General features: G+C 40.9%; 1 protein-coding gene across 1 annotated transcript in view; it reads right to left on the bottom strand.

The window, feature by feature from the left end:
• ctdp1 (CTD (carboxy-terminal domain, RNA polymerase II, polypeptide A) phosphatase, subunit 1) overlaps positions 1 to 23067 on the bottom strand; it is a 322423-nt gene that overhangs the window by 208314 nt on the left and 91042 nt on the right. Inside the window, exons 9-10 of the mRNA XM_073050724.1 lie at positions 22906 to 23047; positions 18388 to 18618 (exon numbers count right to left, since the gene is read on the bottom strand). Coding sequence (XP_072906825.1) covers positions 18388 to 18618; positions 22906 to 23047 — 373 coding nt within the window. The remainder of the gene's footprint in view (positions 1 to 18387; positions 18619 to 22905; positions 23048 to 23067) is intronic.

Below are 23067 nucleotides of genomic sequence, written 5' to 3'. Positions count from 1 at the left end.
GGAGGCAGAGGAGCACTTACAGGACTGCTTTGAGTCGGTGGACTGGGCAATATTCAGGGATTCATCTTTGAATCTGAATGAATATGCCACAGTTGTCTCTGATTTCTAGGTATGACCTAGAGAAGGGTATTTTAAGAGCAAAGAAACAATTGCAGTTGAAGTTAGAGATGGAATTAGATGCACATCAGCTCTTGGCAGGGTTTGCAGGCCATTACTTCCTACAAAGTGAAACCTATCTTCATGAATGGTTGTGATGCTTCACTCCCAGATGAGCTCAACACTCTGTAGGCACGCTTTGGAAGGGAGAATAAAAATACACTTTGGTGAATCCCTGCAGCATCCAGTGCCCCTGTGATGTCTGTCTCAGAGGCCAACTTCAGAACGTCTTTCAAGAGCGTGAACCCTCGTTAATGCGTCAGGCTCTGATGGTATACCTTGTAGGGCACTGAAAACCTGTGCCAACCAACTGGCAGGACGATTCAAGGACATATTCAATATCTCACTACTATAGTCTGAGATTCCCACCTGCTTCAAAGTTGCAATAATCATACCAGTGCCCAAGAAAAGCAGGTTGAGTTTCTCAACAACTATCACCCAGTTGCACTCACACCGAGACAGAGGAATAAGCCGATCTTTGGCCATTGTTAGAGTGGACTTGGGGTCGAATTGAAGAAGCAGGGTCTGGGCCAGAGAGTGAGGAACGAACCAATGTTTGACTGAGTTAAACCAGAGGTGAGGGACAGGACAGTGTTCAGCTCACTGTTCCACGATGTTGACTCGTCTCTGTGCTGAACTGAGAATGTGGCCTGCAACTACCAGGCTCCTGGACTGGCTGCAGAAATAAAACTGGCTTCATGGCCAAGGACCCACTTCTGTGAACTTTAGTTCTGAGTGTTATTTGTTTACTTATTACTTAACACCCAAGTACTTAATAGTTTAATTGCTAATGCAACAAAGGTATAGCGATAGAAACATTCAGAATGTTAAAAGGCCTCAACAGATTAGATTCCACAGTTATTTCCCTTGGTATGGGATTCTAGGACAAGAGGGCACCACTTCAGGATTGAAGGATATCCTTTTATACCCGAGATGCAGAGAAATTAGTTTAGTCAGAGGGTGGTAAATCTGTGGAATTTGTCGCCTCGAGCAGCTGAGGAGGCCAAGTCATTGGGTGTATTAAAGGCAGAGATAGATAGGTTCTTGATTAGCCAGGGCATCAAAGGGTATGGGGTGAAAGCAGGGGAGTGGGAATGACTGGAAGAATTGGATCAGCCCATGATTGAATGACGGAGCAGACTTGATGGGCTGAATGGCCTACTTCTGCTCCAAAAGCTTATTGCCTTATGGTTTCTTAGAAGCTTGCACAAATTCGGCACATCATATAGAAATGTGATAAACTTCTATGGATGCACAATGGAGAGTATCCTGACTGGTTTCATCATGGCCTGATATAGAAATACCAATACTCAGGAATGGAGAAGCCTACAAACAGCAGTCGTTACAGCCCAGCCTGCCTCAGTCAAAACCCTCCCCACCACTGAGCTCATCTACAAGGAGCACTACCACAAGAAAGCAGCATCCATCAAGGACTCTCGCCATCCAGGCCAAGATTTCTTCCCACTGCTACCATCAGTAAGGTGGTACAGGAAGGAGCCTTTGGTCCCATGCAACCAGGTTCAGGAACAGTTATTACCCTTCAACCATCAGGCTCATGAACCAGTGTGAATAACTTCACTCACCTCAACTCTGAACTGATTCCCCAAACTACTGACTCACTTTCAAAGCCTTGACAACTCATGTTCTTAGTATTATTTATTTACTTGTTTTGTAATTATTTTTTGTTTTTTTTTTGTATTTGCAGTTTTGTCTTCTTTTGCACATTGGTTGTTTGTCAATCTTTGTGTGTAGTTTTTCATTGATTTGATTATATTTCTTTGTTCTACTGTGAATGCCTGCAAGAAAATGAATCTCAGGGTGAGAAATGGTAACATGCATATTTTGATAATAAACTTACTTTGAACTTTGTTAAGGATGATCACATACTGTTTTGAGGTTTTGTTAAAGCGTATGTGAACAGCAATACAGGTGTCCCCCGTTTTTTGTATGTTCGCTTTACAACAACTCGCTGTTATGAAAGACCTACATTAGTACCTGTTTTCACTAACCAAAGAGGATTTTCACTTTTACGAAAAAAAGACTCCCGCTTTGTATGTGTGTTTACCCCGAAAAAGACTACAATGACTGTGAAACCTTGTGCAGGCAGTTTGCGCATGTGTGTACGTATGCGTGCCGATTTTTTTTCTCCAAATCGATTTTGGCTCACTGTCTTCCCGATTTTGATAAGTGAAACTACACCGTACATATAATATTTCTACTTTATATAGGCTGTATATTTATCATATCATTCCTGCTTTTACTATATGTTAAATGTTATTTTAGGTTTTATGTGTTATTTGGTTTGATTTGGTAGGTTATTTTTTGGGCCTGGGAACGCTCAAAAATTTTTCCCATATAAATTAATGGTAATTCCTTCTTCACTTTACAGCATTTCGGTTTACAAACGGTTTCATAGGAACACTCTACCTTTGGTTTGCGGGGGAATCCTGTATAGAGATACTGTTAATATAATGATTTGAATTTAATCTTGTAATAAATTGGACTTCTGAAAAAAAACAGAACTGTGCAGCAGTGAGAGAACTGGGCTCAGTTTGTTAATTCTAAACAGATAGACTGAACTGAATTTAAACTTCTCATCAGCACTGGCAGAATTTGAACTCGTCTCTAGATCCACCTTCCAGCCTTCTCAATACTCATCCAATAACTAAAGATCTATGCTATAGCATCTTCAGCACTTTAATCACCAGAACAGCGTTGAGATCACTATGTGCTGACAAGCAGGTTGGACAAATTCTGAATACAAATAGTTCTGCAATCAGATCCGAAATTCCACTGCTCCAGCAACTGCAAAAAGTGACCAACACAAACTAAACCATGATCTCAGGCAAATGTTAATTAGAAATCAATAATGTAGGATTGGCTATTGAACACTTGCAATAAATTCTGAGGAACTGTCACATGAACAAAAGAAATTGGAGCCACCTCTTATGCCTGCTTCAACAATCAATAAAACTGCACCTGATCTGGCCTACTCTTTTTGCAGATTACACATTCTGTATATCTAACTCCTGAAAATATTCAGCAATTCAACTCTCTGTGAGAGACAATTCCAAAGATTCATCATTGTTCTGGACCCCAGGGGCACAGTTCGGTTTGTATGCAGTTCCTTTTGTATGAACATCACTTCCTGCACGCAAGCTGTTTTTCCATATATATAATTTCCTGCGTGGGTTAATATGGAATTTGTTTTGAAGAACACATGGAAAGACATCCATCTCCATCCTCTCTTTATTGCCCCTTGAAACAGCAATATCTGTGAGTTTTAAGTTTTGTTAATATTGATAAACATTTAGTAGATGTATTTTTAAGGAAGTATGTTTGTTGTTTATCGTTATTAAGATATCATTGCGCCATGAGTTTACTCTTATTTACACGACATAGTTATGGAGTGTAGCACGTGTGTATTACCTTGGTTATTACCGATTGCAAGAATAATTAACAGTATTAGCATATTCTATATTGAATTTAATACATACTTTACTGAACTTTATGCAGTTTCACAAGTAGGATCTCATTAGAAACCCCAAAGGAAGCTTCTGTCTCAGGTGACTTTTGAGAAGGTGTTTAACTCACTGCATAGCTTTGTATATCCATAATGCAAAGGTAGTAGAGTGAAAAGATAATTTATCTTCAAAGTCATCACCCACAGACCAGAGACATGTCTAAACACAGTACACGACAGCTTCAGACCCCAGCGACTTTGATTGGCAAGATGTGGCAGTCAGGTCAGAATGTGGCGCATCGATCGTGCTGTCACGTCGCTTGAATGAATCCACGCTGTGCAGCATCGCCGCAGCGTGAGTTTGCACTAAAGCTGAAGGGGCAAAAATATGAGTGGCTTATACTAAACACGAAGGTGAGAATCAAACGGAGAAAGGTCGCTTAGACATGGAGATCATGTGTGGAGACTACCTCGAGTGTGCTCACGGATGAAAGTGAAGCTGAGGCTGCCTCAGCAGAGGCAAAAATGTATGAAGCAGAAGCTAACTCAGTGACAAGTCTACAACCAGAACTGGCCGTGCTTTGCAGTCACAACACCAATGCAGCTTACTAAAGAATATGCCCAAACACATTTTGGCTACATAAAGCACAAAGAGAAGCTGTCCACACCACGGAGTCAACATGCCTTTCACATAGTCCAGGTATTGACGGTCGACAGCAGCAAAAACCCACAGCACCCACTCCTGCAGTGTCACCACAGCGAAGATTTCAGTCAAGAGTTGCTACTGATACCAATTCCATCTGCAGAGACATGGACAGACTGAACTTCCATCCACCCCTGGGCACACATTTGGCAAACCAGTATCCACAATGCCTTCATTCAGGAGCCATGGGTGCATTAGATTTGGCTTGGTGCCTGGGTCATTGAGACCTAGTCACAGCAGGACTAACAGAGTTTGACAACCAGTCTGCCAGTTATTTGTCCTGGAAGTCAAGCTTTCACAATGCCGTGGAAGGACCAAGTCTCAAACCTGGAGAAGGGCTGGACCCTCTCTGTAAGTGGCTTGGTGAAGTGTCACTGCAACATGCAAGCAGAGTTTTAAAAAATGCACATTGATAATCCAGTTAAAGGTTTACAAATCCTGTGGCTCTCCAGAGGCAATCAAAGAATCTCTCTTCAGCAGACTCGCAAATTTTCCAAAGAACCACAGAAGCTATTGGAGCTTGCAGATCTGTTGTCAGAACTACAAGCCACACACAAAAAAAAGAGGATTACCTACTAGGACTGAGATTCTTGGATACAGCAATATGGATAAACCCCATAGTGGAAATACCAAACAATTGCAGGAACAAGGGATTACTTTAGGGTTCAAGTACAAAGCGAAGCATCAAGTCTCCTTTCCACCAATTTAATGGAATTCATCTGCTACCATGCAGAAATGTAAATAACTCTAGTTTTATGCTCTCAACTCCCAGTAATACGTCATTTAAAGAGAGGTCTCCAGCAAAAGCATGGAAAACCAGAACCTCTATCACAATCAGAAAAAACTGAAGTGGAGAACTCTTTTAATGAACCCCATTAGTCAAAACTTAGTCCATAAGAAAACTCAACTTTTAAGGCAAAGCAGAGGATTCTGAGAAAAAAAACTCATGCAGACCAGAGGTGCTTTCTAAAGGAGTACTCAATGTGTTACAAATGTTGTGCTTCAACAGAGCGCCACGCAAAAGACTGTAAAGCTATCACACATTGAGTGCAACAGTGTCTAGCACATATCAGCTCTTCATTCAGGACCAGCACCTTCGGCTACTACTGGCTCCAATACATCCTCAGCAGAGCACGGCTGGGAGCCAGCTGATCATCCATCAGATGTAGCTGCTTCCTCATGCACAGAGGTATGCTGGAAAGGCTTCCAAGGCAAATACTGCTCTAAAATATGTTTGGCCAACACCTATCTGAAAGGACATCCTAAGCAAAATATAAAGACATATGTGGTATTGGCTGATCAGAGCAATGTGTCATTGGCAAAGTCAACATTCTTTGACACATTCAGCTTTCGAAATTCTGTTTCTCCATATACTTTGAAGACATGTTCTGGAACATTAGAAGTTGCTGGAAGAGCCAGTGGATTTGTCATGAAGTCACGAGCAAGGGAAACCTTCTTACCCTTGCTAACCCTCATTGAGTGTGACCATATTCCCAACCAAAGGGATGAAATCTCAATTCCTGCACACAGTTGTTCACGTCTTAGGGCCATAGCTGCCAAGATTCCACACCTCCCACCGGCCATTTGACTCTTCTGCTGCAATTTTCCTGTTGCCCAGCAGAGACACCATCTGTGCATACAAGGTATATGAACAGTGCAAGATGTGAACAACCACTTGCAGATTCAGGAGTTAGGATTTTATCCCTGCCGTTGGCAATACGGTTGCACTCAATGAGGGTTATCAAGGATAAGCAGGCCTCCCCTCCTGTTGACTCCATGACATACCACTGGCTCTTCTTCCAGCACCTTCGACATAGTTTGCTCCCAAACCAGATCTGAATTCAAGGCTTGAACTCAGTGCTGCTGTTCTAGCAGTTGACATGGCAGAGATAATAACCAAAGAGTTGGACATGGAGCTAGACAATATCCTGCCAACAAAGTGATTCAATATTTAATGAAACAAGGAGATTCATGTTTGGGTACATAATAGGATCCAACGTATCAGATGATTAACTCAGAAGTGCCAATGAAACTGTGTTCCTATTACTCTCAACGCAGAAGACCATGCCACAAGTGGGCTCTCAGCTAATCAGCTTACCCTCTCCTCATGGTCATCTGGCCCAGCATTTCTTGCTGATCACCACCAGGAATATTATCAAAGTCACTATTTTTGATGTGAGAACAGTTAAAGACTGTCTAGTAAGACTGTCCTTCTTTTTCCATGGACTAAATGAAATGACCATTTGACTTTTAGCTTAAGTAGTTAAGTTTGACATACTGTTCCTGCCAGGCAGGAAGGCTTCTAGCCTGTAGAGGTGCAGTTCATTTCATATGAACATCACTTCTTGTACATAAGCATGGTGTGAAGACAATAACCTATCCCTCAATGTCAGCAAGATGAAGGAATTGGTTGTTGACTTTAGAAGGAGTACCGGACCGCACAACCCCATCTACATTGGTGGTGTGCAGGTGGAACAGGTCAAAAGCTTTAAGTTCCTCGGGGTGAATATCACAAATGACCTGACTTGGTCTAACCAAGCAGAGTCCACTGCCAAGAAGGCCCACCAGCGCCTTTACTTCCTGAGAAAGTTGAAGAAATTTGGCCTGTCCCCTAAAACACTCACTAATTTTTATAGGTGCACCGTAGAAAGCATTCTTCTAGGGTGCATTACAACCTGGTATGGAAGTTGTCCTGTCCAAGACAGGAAGAAGCTGCAGAAGATCATGAACGTAGCCCAGCACATCACACAAACCAATCTTCCATCCTTGGACTCGCTTTACACCACACGCTGTCGGAGCAGTGCTGCCAGGATAATCAAGGACAAGACCCAACCAGCCAACACACTTTTTGTCCCACTTCCCTCTGGGAGAAGGTTCAGGAGCATGAAGATTCGTATGGCCAGATTTGGGAACAGCTTCTTTCCAACTGTGATAAGACTGCTGAACAGATCCTGACCCGGATCTGGGCCGTACCTTCCAAATATCTGGACCTGACTTGCACTACCTTACTTTCCCTTTTCTATTTTCTAATTATGATTTATAATTTAAATTTTTATTATATTTACATCGATTTGTACTTCAGGGAGCGCGAAGCGCAGAAACAAATATCACTGTGATGATTGTACGCTCTAGTATCAATTGTTTGGTGACAATAAAGTAAGTAAGCTGTTTTTAAAAAAATATCATTTCCTGTGACAGTTAATTTGGATTTTGTCTTGAAGCACACAATGGAAAGACATCTACCTCCATACTCACTTTATTTGCCCTTGAAATCGCAATATCTGTGAGCTTCGTTAATATTGCTAAACACTTAGGAGGTGCATTTTGAAGAAAGTATTATATTTATTGTTTATCATTATCAGTATATCATTGTGCCACTGTTTACTCATATTTACATGGTATAGTTATGGAGTATTGTGTGAGTGTGTTCTATCTTGGTTAACACCAATTGCGAGAATAATCAACAGCATTAGTATATTCAGGCATGTGACAATTCAGTATTGATGTTAATATTATTTTACTTAACGCTCTGCAGTTTCACAAGTAAGATCTCATTAAAAATCCTGCAGAAAACTTTCATCTCAGGTGATTTTTGAGAAGGTGTTTAACTCACTGCAAAGCTTTGTATACCTGCACTGTGAGGGCAGTAGAATCTACCTCAGAGGGAAAAAATTCCTCCGGTCTTCAGTGGGTGACCTTTTGTTCTAAAGTTGGATGGCATGCACCTCAGTACTTATAACAGTAATAAACCAATTCTAGATACCCCCCCAAAGAGGATAAATGTTCCCTTAGTGTCAGGCTTGTCAAGCACCTCAGGATTTGCATGTCAGCAAAATCATCTACTCAGGCAGAAATGTCAATACGAGCTACTGCACAAGTGCCATAATAAGTTAAGTAGCAAATAAGGAACTCTGGGTCAAGCAGCAGTTGGCTTTTCAGGTTGAGATCCTTCATCTGGACTTAGAAATAGTGTGATCATGACTTTACAGTGGATAGCAACGAGGTATTTTAATTTATTTCCAAATAACTTAATTTCTAGTACTGTATATAAAGTTACAATCTTCAAATGTTGAAGAAACTTATTCGTCATCCAGACAATTAAAGTATATTTTAGGGCTATGATTCATTTCTGTCTTCCTTCTCAAATGATGACATGACACAGCTCACAATCATTTTAAGCATCTATCTGATGCCGCTAATTATAATCATTGTCAAGTCAGACACTCACAGTATCCTACGAGAATTATTCCTACAGCTTAAAGATATGTAGGCAAAATGTGCGATTCCTGCAATATTGCTCCACACATCCTGGACCACTGCAGACATATTTTTTGTCCGCTTCCATTGAAATGAAAAGCTCATAATCCAGGATAGGGCAAACTCTGCTGGCAGCCAAGGCAGGGCAGCATGGGGATGAGACCAGATAATACACAGTACGAGAGAATTAGGCTATTCAGCCCACTTAGTCAACTACACTATTCAATACAGATGATTTTTTTTCAACCCCATTCTCTTTCTTTCTCCCTGTAACCCTTTTAACCCCTTTTATCAATGAAGAACCTATCACTTTTTAAACTTAAATACACCCAATGACTCTGCCTCCATTACCCTGTGACTAACAAATTCCACAGATTCACCACGCTCTGGCTGAAGAAATTTCCCCTCAAATCAATTTTAAAGAGGTGACTTTATAATTTAAGGTTGTGCCCTTGGATTCTAGACTCTGCTACTAATGGATATATCCTCTCTGGATCCATTTTCTAACACACTCCAGGATCGGCAAAATACAAAAACTTAGTCCAACAAAAATCATTCTTGTAATCAATAGTAGTTGAAGTTGTGACAGTCTACAAATGTACTCGGCTGCTGCAAATGAAAATATATTAGGCCCACACCAATTTTGATGACTAATGAAACTATTTGTCATATATGCATGTACATCAGTGCTGCAAACAAAATATTGTAATGCTTCCAATATTTATTCTGGGTCCGAATTTGTAATTATTGCCTGTGCAGTTATTGGCATGTTAACTACCCAGTAACTAGCAGTGAAAGGCTAAGAGGCCTCAGGAGATGCAAATTAGCTGTACATCTCCATGTTTAAGCTTGATTAAGATCAGGAACTCCTTGTCAGACCTCATTATGAATTTCAAGAAATCACTGCACCATCACAACAGCGGGAATAAAACTCTCTAAAGTCTGTCAGAGCTGGAACTTAATGGTATGAGGACTGGGTTAATAAAAAGATTTATATTCCCTTGATAGCACTCAGCCTCATTTGGCTTAATAGGAAACAATGCCAGTGCTGCAGATAGTAAACTAATAGAATATACAAATGTATACGTAGTAGAGAAACAGCCTTTGGCCCACAATGTTTGTGCAATTTTAACTAATCCCCTCTGCACATGGTCCAAACATTGCTCCCAAGTCTAACAAACCAGAATTTGCTGTCAATGAACATAGGGATATATACCTGGCACAACACCCCTAGTGGGACAAGCAATTTGGATCTGATTTGCAACCTTGCAGTGAGGCCTTCAAGTTGGCAGTACTTTTAACAATGTAGCCAGTTCAAATCCAGGGAGCGAGGGTGATGGAAGATGTAACCCCAACCCATAAAAGAACTGAAAATTCTAACAGCTATGCCAGAGGGGCTGACTCATGCCCCCTTGACATAACTGTCATTTCTGGTTTTATTTATAAATGTGTTTCTCAGAAAATTATTTATGAATAAAACCAGAAACATTACAACTAGTTTAAAATCTACAAGCTAAGTGCTATAAACAGATGGAGAGGAGATAATTGGGTCTTTCCTCAGCTATCCAGCTAGATGACCACACAGCTCCAACTGACTAAGTATTACTTTGGACGTCGAACTAACATGCGATAATGTTACACTCACTGCACTTTTCTTCAGAAATTATCCCACTTTTGACGGGAGAGGCTGCTGTAGATTTTGACTCTATTCCTCTTTAAAGATTTATCTTTTGAGTAACCAGACTTACTTTGTTGTGCTATAAACGTAGCTGAGACACTGTTAGATTCCAACCTACTTTTAACTCATTGATTTGTCAACAGAAAAGAAAATGGCAAAAAAAATCTTACGGAAGTCACATATCTTGTCAATGTGAAGGCATGAGATCCATGCTCTCTTTGGTCATGATTGATGGAAGATATTAATTTTAACAATATTTTGAGATACACCACAACTTAGAATTGATTAGTCAAGGTCTTTGTACACTTCTGGCTTCATCTCCTGTGCTAGTTAGGCTTGTCGGGTTCTGAGAAGCAGAACTACACAAAAATAATGGACTGAGAAACAAATAAGAATCTGTAAAAAAAAAGTCTTTAACTAATAAAAACAGGTATCTTATTGCTTGAATTATTGAGTAAAATGACACCCAGACTGAAATTTTATCTATCAATAACTCTGCATCCAGGAGACTGCTGAAGAGATGCTGATTTCTGTAATCATCTGTTATCACCCCCAGCCTCTGTCACATCTCCCACTCTTTGCTTCTCTAGCTACCTATCAATTCCTCCTCACCTGGATCCTCCTACCCCTTGATCGCCCTTTCCTTCCACCCCTTCTTCCAACCCCCCCCCCCCCACCTTCTTTACATTGGCCACTGCCCAGGTAAAGAATCCTGAAGCAAACATCCCTTTCCCTCCACAGATGCTCCTCTCCTGCCGAGTTGCCCAGCACCTTCTGTGTTGCGTTGCAACTCGGCATCCAGTTTCATTTACTGACAAGTTCATATTATCTCTCTGTAAGAACAGACCTCCTTTGCAAGGCTGAATGCAGCCAAAGTCGAATTCTTAGAGACTGCCATTTAAGTGCAAGCTTTAAAATTCAGGAGGCATGGTTAAAAATAGTAGTTTTAATAATTCAAAGGCCAAACTATGACGAAGGATTGGGTTTAACCTCTAACTTGGTCAATGGCAGATCAAATGAAATTGGAATAAGAAAGCTGACCCAACTTCCATTAACTTGACTTAAATCATACTTACAAGTGATGGCCTATTGTCCATGCCAGTTTCCATTTCCCCATACCCCTGCAACTTGGTTTCTTGCATGTCCATCAAATTCAACTGTGAGTCTTATTGCCAATGGCCTATGTGAATGGTAATTTCCCTACCAATTAACCTACCGGCAGATCTATAGGATGTGGGACTGATCTGGAGTGTCACAGAAAGAACGCACAGAACACACACAGACAGGACCCGAGGACAGGATCAAACACAGGTCCCTGGAACACTTGCAGCAATAGCACAACTGCTGCACCATTGTGCTGCCTTTCAGGGAAACTTCTCCATGTCTACTGCCTTTTTGCTCATTTGAGAGGCTAAAACCTACCATCAAGCTTTGTCATCTAGTTTATTGTTTTCTTACACTGATTGGTATCAATGTTTTAATTGAGAAGCAACACACACAAAAATGCTGGAGGAACTCAGCAGGGCAGGCAGCATCTATGGAAATGAATAAACAGTAAAATGCTCTGTCCAAAATGTCAACTGTTTACTCTTTTCCATCAAAGCAGCCTGGCCTGCTGAGATTCCTCCGGCATTTTGTCTGTGTTGCTTTGGATTTCCAGCATCTGCAGATTTTCTGGTGTTTGAGAATTCTCCTGTGAAGCAACTTGGAATGATTTTGGCAGTTTTAAGGTGAAAGGAAAAATTAAAGGGGATCTGAGGGCAAGTTTTTTTTTACACACTGAAAATGATTGATACCTGGAAGAATCAGATACATTTAAGAGACCTTTAGACAGACCTGTAAATAAGCTAGTCACAGAAGGATATACATCCAGATAGGAATAGAACAGATGCACAAACATGATGGCAAAGGGGTCCACTTCTGTTCTGTACAACTCTATGACTTCATTAAAGAATTATATAAGTTCATTATATAAGTTACGTGACCAGGTTTTCATAAACTACACACTGTTAACAAATGCCCTCCTGGCAATGAAATCTGCCCTTCTCAACTTAATTTGACAGTTTTAACTGACCTTATTGCAAATTCATTCCAAGGCAGTTCAAGAGGATTTGTGAATGAGAGATAAATCCTGAGCTGTCCATAACTCAGGCATCACCTCGGTTAAAAAGGCAAAGGTGAATTTGACCAAAATAAAAATGATCACAAATTCAAGACCAGCTTTCTTCTACTCGTCCAATATAGGCTGCATTTATTCAGCTACACTACAACATGCCAACTCCATTACAGATTAAGATAAGTAACAAGAAATTAAGACTTACAGGCTTTCAGTTATTAACTTCAGCAGAGAATGATCACACTCATTTTATTTGAGCCATTAAAAACATACCCAGTTTTATATTACTATTTAAATAAAACTATATTTTAAGTATTGAACTTCTTTGTGATTAAGTTACAACATACAATAATCTTCCTCCTTACTGCTATAGGCTTTAGCTAATGACAATTTGAGCAAATCTTGCCCATTTCTTATTTCAGGGATGCTCATGCAGATCTGAAATACTTCATCAGATACACAATCTATGAGATTTGATAGTTAAAAGAATGGGTTAAATCATGAAATTAAGACAGTCACTGAGTACACAGGAGGCTAAATTACAATCATTGAACTCCAAGGGGCAAAAGGTCAAGCTAATCCCATCAGATGCACAATCTTGCACACTATTGACATGAGGTGTGGACTGAAATGAACCAGAACAGCTGAACCACGATAATGCAACTAAGCAACAGAAATCCTAGGATCCAAACATCAGGACAGATGTGGAGAAGATGGGGCGGGGGGAGAAAGAAGTTCCAATGCTGAAGTGCGATAGGGCCTTATTTATCTTCGCCTCTGTGCTGAACACTAATAGGTAGGCTATAATTTATTTAGTAATATTACACTAGAGCCAACTTAAAATCACTTCTGACCAAAACAGAGCGAGAAGTGAAATGGATTATTCAGAGACAGGCCAGCAAGCTGATCCAATGACCAGCAAGCCTTCTGGCTACAAAATTCATAGACTTCATGTAATTAAATTTAAACTTGAACTTGAATCATTGAACTGAACAGAACAGAAATAGGCCACTTTGACCCACTTATTCATGCCAGCTGTGATGCATTCTAATTAATCTTATTTGCCTGCATTAGGCCTATATTCGTTCATGATTTCCCATCCAAGTACCTGGCCAAATGCCTTTTAAATGCTGCAAACATATCTGCTTCTACCACATCCTTCGGTAGCTCAATGCAGATATTCACCATCCTCTGTGAGCAAAGCCTTGCTACTCAGAGCTCTTTTAAATTTCCCCCCTCACTTTAAAGCTGTGTTCGCTAGTCCTTGACTCACCTGCCCTGTGAAAGGGGCACTGTCCATCATCCCTGTCTATGCCTCTTAATCTCTCGTCACCTCTCAGCCTCCTATGTTCCAGTGAAAATAAACCAGCCTGTCCAATCACTCCTTACAACTGTAGCCTGTCATTCCGGACAATATTCTGGTGAAACCCTCCTCCTCCCATATACTGCATCTCTCAAACGGCCTTTACCTTAAAGCTGTGCCTTCCAGTCGGTAAAAAAGATTCTAACTATCTATGCGCCTCGCTTTTATAATCTTAAATAAAAGCGCCCTCAACCTCCAACATTCCAGTGACAGTAACTGGTAATTGGTTTGTTTGTGTCATATGTACCAAATACAAAATAACACATTTAAATGCTTAGTGCTAAAACAGACAGTGGAATGTGCACAAACTTCTAGGTAGGCCTAGGCTCTCCTACCAAAGAATTCTATTCTTTTCTTGGTGACAGGCTCCCACCATTTTCTCCTTGATTTTTTCATCACCTGACACTTGAACCCTGTTGACAACTAGGTCAGTCTGAAGAGAGAACCCTTTGAATTGCCTTTCATAACATTAAAGAGAACAATGGAAAAAAAACTAAGTCAGGTAATTTTATTTTACTTTGTATTTTAGAGGTACAGCACAGAACAGGCTCTTACAGCCCAACGAGAGGCACCACCCAGCAACCCATCTATTTAACCCTAGACTAATTGCAGGACAATTTACAGCAACGAATCAACTCACTAACCAATTCATCTTTGGACCATGGGAGGAAATCCACATGGTTTACAGGGAGAATGTACAAATTTCTTGCAGATGGCACTAGAATAGAACTACGGATTGTCCTGAGCCACAATAGTACGTTGCTAACCTCTATTCCACCGTTTCACCCCATGGATTGATGATGGAATGACTTGATGAGCATTTAATATGGCAAGGTCTGATCTCCAGCTGAATACAGATCAGTACAGGAGTAATATCTAAAGAGGAACACAAAGTTATGAAGTAAACACAGTATACATTTTCATCCTTATTGGTATGTGGTTTATATTCTGTCATTATTAAACTACTCTAACCCACGTGGAAAGGAAGAGCAATTTTTCTGTTCATTTGCCTATACTGGGGGCTAACTTTGGATATTTATAAATTCTTAAATTGATTAATTGTGTGTTGCATCCTATTCACATGGTCACAGGGAGTTATTGGGTGATTTTTGAAGAGTTTTTCATCTCTGTCAGAAATCCCAACTCCCAGGAAGCAGGATTACAAGAAAGTGAACGAGCAAAGATGTTTTATTCATCTTACTCGTTCCAAGAGTCTTGGTTTTGAAGGCAGAGACTACTGTAGTTTTTTTATTCCCTATGGATTGTGATCAACCTACTGGAGTGAGCAGTTGGTTCTGCCTCATCTTTATTCTCCCCCAAAGAAAAGTTGTCAAACTTGTTCCTTTAAATTCAATTAATTCTCTCTTCAATTTTGTCTCTTTTTTTTTCCTTTGTTACTTCTGTTCCACAAATTATGCCTTTAATATATGTTATATGAACTTGAGTGAAATTTCTGAGATACTCAAAAGAGCAGAAATACCCAATCGTTGTGGCATACACTTTGTTGATTATTGCCTGGAATACAGGGCTGCAGTTATAACGAGAGAGTGGGTAGGCTGGGTTATTCACAGCCTGATAACACAACTGGGCTGTTCTAGACCACAAGAAATTGCAGAGAGTTGTGAATATAGCCCAATGTATCATGAAAACCAGTTTCCCCTGCACTGACTGCTTACACTTCTTGCTGCTTTAGAAACACAGCTAACGTAATCTAAGATCCCTTCCACCCCAGGAACTCCTCCTTCATCCACCTCCCAACAGGCAGAAGATACAAAAGCTTGAGAAAGCATACCACCAGGGTCAAGGACAGCTTCTATCACACTGTTATAAGACTCATGAATGGACCTTGTGCAATAAACATGAACTTAATCTTTCAAGCTACCATGTCATGGCCCGTGCACCTCATTTGTCTACCTGCGCTGTATTTTTTCCTGTAACTGTAATGGCATATTCTAAATGCTGTAATTGCTTTCCTTGTGTACTACCTAAGACTTATTAATGGAAGATCTTTCTGGATGGCACACATACAAAGCTTTTCACTGTATCCATGACAATAATAAACCAGGCCTTTGTGTTACTGTTTATGATCCTCATAGCTACATCCATGTTTTACCTCCTCTCCCTTCAGCTTGCTCCTGCCAGCCTGTGTTTTCCCAATTCCCACCTGTACCCCTCCTGGCCCCATCTACCCGCCATCCTTCACCACTACTTGATCCACCAATCAACTACTATTAGGTTTCACCCCTCCACCTACTCTTTATACCATCTCTCCTCTCCTCCCTCATTTCAACCCGAAATGTCAACAATTCCCTTACTCCCCAACAACAGATGCAGCTTGACCTTCTGAGTTCCTCCAGTGGAGTGTTTGTTGCTCCAGATTCCAGCATCTGCACTCACATGTCTTTACACAAGAGATGATATCATTCCTTGTGCACCATTCCTGTTGGAATATTGTGTAGATAATTAGACCAAGCTGTCATAGAACCAATTGCTACCCAGGCCTTCTAGGACAATAAAGTTTTCACAGTGGACTGCTGGAGTGAGATCCCCACAAAGCTAACTGCCATACTTACCACTGATTCTTTGGCACCAGCCTCACCCTTACACCCAATTTTTACTTCACCACAACAGAAACATCCATCTCCTCATGCCCAAAAATTAATTCCATACCCCTTTGCCTTGTCTAATCACAACTCGAATCCTACAATTCACTTCTGGCCACTGTCATGTGATCCTCAACTCTTCCTCCATCCCCCTTGCCACCATTACAATTCTCCATGGCAACTTGGTTTGTTCACCTACCCAACCATTTGTTCTAGTTATGGCTGCTCTGCTCACCCAACTCCCTCAATACCAGGTGGCCTCTATTCAAGGTGTCACCTTTTTGATCAGGAAAGTGTACAAATTCCTTTCAGTTACATTCAAGGCATTGAAACTTGCAATATTCTCAAATATCCCACTCAAGACATAGCAAATACCAGCTAGTGCACTCCTGGGAGCGAACTGAAATTTGTAAATCATAATACTCTGGACAGAATTGCTCCGTGTTAAAGAAATGTTTCTTTCACAGCTAACCAATCACAGCTAGTCTGAGGTTGCTGCTCTATAGAACTCCAGTTAGACCACACTTGGATTTCAGTTCTGCTTGCCTCATAAGGATGAGGAAGCATTAGATAGGATGTAGAGATTTACCAGGATGTTCCTTTGATTAGAGAAAATGTCTTACGAGGAAAGCTTGAGAGAGCTAGTGCTTTTCTCTTTGTAACAAAAGAGGATGAGAGGCAACTTGATAGAAGTGTATTAAGATTATGACAGGACTAGATAGTGTGGACAGCTAGCACTACTTTTCCCAGGGCAGCAATGGAAGTATCAGAGGACATCAGTTTAAGGTGAGTGGAGGGAAGTTTAGGGGAGATGTCAGAGGCAATTTTTTTATTACATGAAGAGTGGTAGGTACTCAGAATGCACGGCCAGGGATGATGGTGGAGGGTGATGCAATAAAGACTTGTAAAAGACTCTTAGATAGGCACACAGGTGTAAGACAAATGGAAGGTTATGGGCTGTTTCAAAGGGAAGGGTTAGATTCCTAAGGATTTACATAGGTCAGCACAACACTGTGGGCTGAAGGACCCATACTGTGCTGTATGTACTATAGTAAAAGCGTCAAAGTAAATTTGTTATCGAAGTACATATGCTGTCATATACAACCCTGAGATTCATTTTGTCACAGGCATACTCAATAAATCCATAATAGCCTCTCAATATTTAGCAATGGGGAAGAGCTGTGCGTCTTAATTGAAATTAATTACCCAGGTTGCAGGGAATAAATTTATTTATTTATAATTCAAGAAACAAATGAGTGTTCAGTTAAAAATGCAATAGTGAATGATTGGAAATGCAAACTGAGTGTCAATAGTTTACAAACAGTATTATATTAAAATTCACACTTCCCATAAGTTTTAAAAGAACCATTTTGAAATAAAAGTTTATATTTCCAAACCACTTAATATTCAGCCATATTCACTTATATAAATCAACAGGTTCTTTAACAACATTGTTCACCCCTCAAGAGGTCACAGAGGATGGGTCAGCCCCAGCTGACAAGATGGTTGAGCGAACCCTGCTTCTATCCTTCTAGCATGTCATCAAGCTTCACTGTATGTACCTTCTGGTTCAACCAAATATATCTGGTCTCCACATTATGAACCCTCACAAGACTGGTTGCATGAAGGAAAACACATGCAACCTTACAAGTGATTTTTATTTACATCCATCAACATTTTGTAAGTCTACTTCTTTCCACTTTGGGCAAGTGTTCAGAGGAAATATTAAGATACAATACAACAAATGGCATTTGTGAGATTGGCAGTGAGGATTTGCTGGCTGTCATTCAGCAGTGGGACATGCAAATATAAACTCTCAGCTTCCAAAACTGCTTTAAATAACTTCACAAAAATCTTTTGCAATCTATTCCGTCAATGTGGTCATTGTCCACACGTCCTCTCTGCTCCTTACAATGCACAGGCAGCAACTGACAATGATAATTCCATTTTACATTTGTCCTCTCACCTTACTGATTACAACAATTTTTAAAGAGAACAGCTGAACTAAATAGATTGCTGAGTATGCAGCAGTTTTCTGGGACCATTACCTGAATGATGATTGTTCTCCATGAACCGGTAACTTAACAGGAGCTGCTGGAGCTTGGATGTATGTGGACTGTTTGTTTCCCTGGGAGTCCTTCCGGATTAGCTTCCCAGTGTTGGGATCGTAAATGCGGACATCTGGTCCAGGCTGCACTTTCGGGTGAATGGGAGTTGGATGAAACAACGGTGTTTGGAAGCTACTTTGAAGTTCAGGGAAACTAGCAGGGCTGTTGACTCTGTGGAAAAGGCAGAAACAAATGCATTAGTAGATGTTGATAGACTTGATTCAGTGTAAGGAGTATTTTCATATACAGTGCCTTGAAAAGTATTCAGCCCCACAAATATTTTCACATTTTACCTCAGAGCTCAGTGAAGTCCATCTTAAAAAGTAGGAATAGATACAAAACCACAGCCACACTGCATAGCTCTAAGCTTAGTCACTGGAGAAAAATGGCACTTGTAAGGGAGGCTACTGTGATACCAACTGTCACTCTTAGTGAGCTGCAGAAGCCAGTGGCTGCAACTGGAGATGAAGCTCATGGCTCCACAATCTCTAAGGCCTTGCTCAAAATGGGTGCTTATGGAAGAATGGCAAGGAAGAAGGTCTGCCTTATATTAAAAAAAAGGATATCCTTGCCTGTAAAGACTCTGCAAAACTTAACTTAGACGATACTGTAAAGATGTGAAAATAGGTTATAAGGTCAGATGAGACTAAAGTTGAACTTCTTGGCCTCAGCACTAAGTGGTATGTGTGTTGTAAATGTAATACTGCACATCAGCCAGGTAACACCATCTCTTCTGTAAAGTATGGTGGAGGTAACATCATGGCTATGGCAATGTTGTCAGCAGCAGGAACTGGGGATCTGGTCAGGATTGATAGGAAGATTAATGCTGCTAATTACAGAGACATACTGGGTAAAAAAACCAGCTAGCCTTGACCAGAAAGCTTAAACTGCCAGAGCAACTATGGAGTGGCTTCAAAAGAAGAAAATGGATGTTCTTGAGTGGCCCAACCAGAGTCATGACCTTAAATGGATTGAACATCTCTGACAAGACCTCAATTGCTGTCCAGCGCCACTCAGCAACTAACCCGGCACAGCTTCAGCAATTTTGCATGGAGGAATGGGCAAACCTTGCTCCATCACATTGTGCAAATCTCATAGATGACTTATCCAAAAAAGACTATAGACTATAATAGATGCCATAGGGGTTTCAACTAAGTACTGAGCACAGGGGGATGAACAGTTTTGAACTGCTAACATCTCAGTTTTTGAATTTTTAGTGTTTCATAGGGTTTTTGGGCTCTATAGTGAAAAACAGAGCATATGATTCACAAATAAAGATTCTCAGTTAAATTGATCAAAATTTGTCATTCTCACCACCATTCAGGGCAACAAACAATCCTTCCAGGTGAAGTGACACTTCACTTGTGAGTATGTTAGGGTCACCTACTGTATCTGGTGCTCACGGTGTGGCGTCCTGTATATCGATGAGGCCAACGTATATTGGAAACCCTTTCACCGAGCCCCTAGGCTCCATCCGCCAAAAAAAAAAGTGGAATCTCCTCATGGCCCCCATTTGAATTCCACTTCCCATTTTAACATGCCAGTCCATGACCTCCTCTACTGCCACGACGAGGCCACACTCAGGTTGGAGAAACAATACCTAATATTCCGTCAGAGTAGCCTCCAACCTCATAGCATGAACATCGATTCCTCAAACTTCCTGTAATGCTCCTTGTCCTCCTTCACCATTCCCATTTCCCTCTCTCACCTTATCTCCTTACCTGCCCATCACCTCTCTCTTTTCTTTCTTCTATGCCTTCTGTCCTCTCATCAGATTACCCCTTCTCCAGCCCTGCATCTTTTTCACTAATCAACTTCCCCGCTATGTACTTCACTCTTCCCCCCTCCTGGTTTCACCTATCATCTTCTGTACCTTCCTCCCCTCCCCCCAACTTCTTACTCTGACTCATCTTTTTTTTTCTCCAGTCTCGATGAAGGGTTTCAGCCTGAAATGTCAACTATATTCTTTTCCATAGATATTGCCTAGCCTGCTGAGCTCCTCCAGCATTTTGTGTGTGTTGCTTGGATTTCCAGCATCTGCAGATTTGCTCTTTGTTGTAATACTCATTATGTGAACAAAGGGTTGGGGGCTGAATACTTTTAAGGGCACTATGGTGTCCATAATAAAGAAAACTACACCAAGGATCATTACAAAAGTGAGATCCCCAAAATAATTGACACCATGACTGTGAAATATTGGGTCTGAGAGCTTGGTTGAATCCCAAATGTTGATTTCCAGGTGGCTGAAAACAAAACAGCCGACAGCAATCCATGGATTAATCGGAAGACAGGTGGGTACTATAGACCACTGGCAGTTTCAGAAATGGTAACTATCACCACTTTGCAGCTGAGAAGTAATACTTGGGTGATAATTAATGGAATTTTGAATGGTAAAGCATCAAAGCTTTAAAGATGATGGAGGTGAAAACTGAATTTCCAATCAGCAAAAATGTGGTTGCTGTTATCCTGTTGCTGCAGCACATGGAACAAAGGATACATTTCTACTCCAGTGTGTAATGAGGACTGGTTTACCAAATTTAAAATTCTCAGGGTTATATCATTCCACTCAACCATGGCTCACAGATGCATTTAGGGCATCATATGGCAAGTGTGAATGCATTAGTCTGATACTTGGAAAAGCTCTGCTGAAGGTAACTAGGGACTTCAGATTTTATTCACAGCTCACAGAGATGAAAGATAAGCTGTGGGCATAGTTCGAATAATGCAGAGTACCGCTAACATTTCTGTCCTCTCTTAGAAATCTCTGACATCATGCCAGAATAAAGAACTCATTAATATCAGAAGATGCTATATGGAGCTCGAGAACTTGCAAAAGAATATAAATACTAATAAATATCTAAGGAGGCAGAACTGAGGTAGTCATACAAAGCAAAATTTAACCCTTTTTAACATCAATAAGACATAAAACATAGGAGCAGAATTAGACTATTCGACTTATCGAGTCTGCTCCAGCATTCCATCATGGCTGATTTATTATCCCTCTCAAACCCACTCTCCTGTCTTCTCCCCATAAAATTTGATGTCCTTCCCACTAACTCAACCTTCAAATTAACCTATAAGGAATCCTGCTCAAGGAATCCCAAGTCCCTGTGCACCTCTAATTTTTGATTTTTCTCCCCATTTAGAAAATAGTACATGCATTTATTCTTCTGCTGAAGTGCATGACCATACACTTCCCAACACCCACTTCCATCTGCTACTTCTTTGCACATTCCCCCAATCTGTCCAAGTCCTTCTGCTGAATCTGTGCTTCCTCAATGCTACCTGTCCCTCCATTTATCTTTGTATCACCCACAAACTTGTCCATAAAGCCATCAATTGCATCATTCAGATCACTGACGTAAAAAGTGGGCCCAACACCACCCCCTGCAGAACACTAGTCACCAGCAGCCAACTAGAAAAAGTCCCCTTTATACTCACTCTTTGCCTCCTGCCAGTCAGCCAATCTTCTATCCATGCTATATATAATATGAAAAATTTTCTACCTACAACCAACCTGTATGAAGCTTTTGAATTACTAACAAAGATTAGATGCCCTATTTTAAATGAAAAACACATTTGAACATCTCAACACCCAACAACAAACTAACAGCTTCCACAGGTTGGTTTGGTGCAGGATTTTGACCCAAAACATTAACAGTTCCTTTCTTCACACAGGTGCTGCTTGACCTACTGAGTTTGTCCAGCAGATTAACAGTTGCTCCAGATTCTAGCATCCGTCATCTCTTGTGTCTCTAAGTTTCCCTGAAAAATGACAGCATCATCTTTCGTAATCGCTCCTGTGCTCACAGCATAGCTGCGATTGATCGCGCAGCACAGCTTTCAGGACAAGCTACATTTGGAGGAGGACAGAAGGTGTTGTCTCCATCCATGCGCCTGAGATTATATTTAATATCAACAAACTATTCAGACCAAGCACCTTGTGTCACAGTCTCATAAAGACCCTCACCAGCCACCCCTGCAAGTTCAGGCCACCGTACTAGTATAGTATCGCCCCCAGACTCAACCAATTCATTTTCCTGGCCATGTTCCAAGTCAAGTCTCCTACTATAAACTGGGTCTCAATCACCTGTTGGCTCTCTATCTTCCCCAACTTAAAGCTTGCATGAAAACTTTTCAGTCTTTGACAATCTCTACTTCTGTGTCCAGTGTAGTTAGCAACTCCTGGGAGAAGCCTGCATTCTTCCAAAGCTGGCATCCTGCATGACTCTACCTCTTTCACCTGACCACTACAGGGCGACGACCTTAGCCACCTGGAATTCAAGCTAGACCTCCATCCCTCAAGATCCTCTGAAACACAGTAAATTCCACCTCTTGTACCAGACTCAACTATCTCCTATAATTAGCATCTTTCTTTATCTGACTATTTGTATACAAAGCATCTTTACAACCTTTCTCTACATTAATGTTGCTATATAAATGTTTACAGTGGGTTACCTTTGTGATCTGACATAGTCTTCTTTCAGTGGAAATAACTTTTCCTCGACTCTTTCCCAGCGTTCTAGAGAACACCATAACCAGTCTGGGTTTACAACATGAAGATGCTTGCATGCTTGTGCTTGTCGAACCTTCTCAGTTCCTGTCAGGAGAAAAAAAGTT

The sequence above is a fragment of the Hemitrygon akajei genome, chromosome 1 (assembly GCF_048418815.1).
Source record: "Hemitrygon akajei chromosome 1, sHemAka1.3, whole genome shotgun sequence".
Classification (NCBI taxonomy): Eukaryota; Metazoa; Chordata; class Chondrichthyes; order Myliobatiformes; family Dasyatidae; genus Hemitrygon; species Hemitrygon akajei.
The sequence above is the reverse complement of the archived record's forward strand: the minus strand, read 5'-3'. Positions and strand labels throughout refer to the sequence as shown.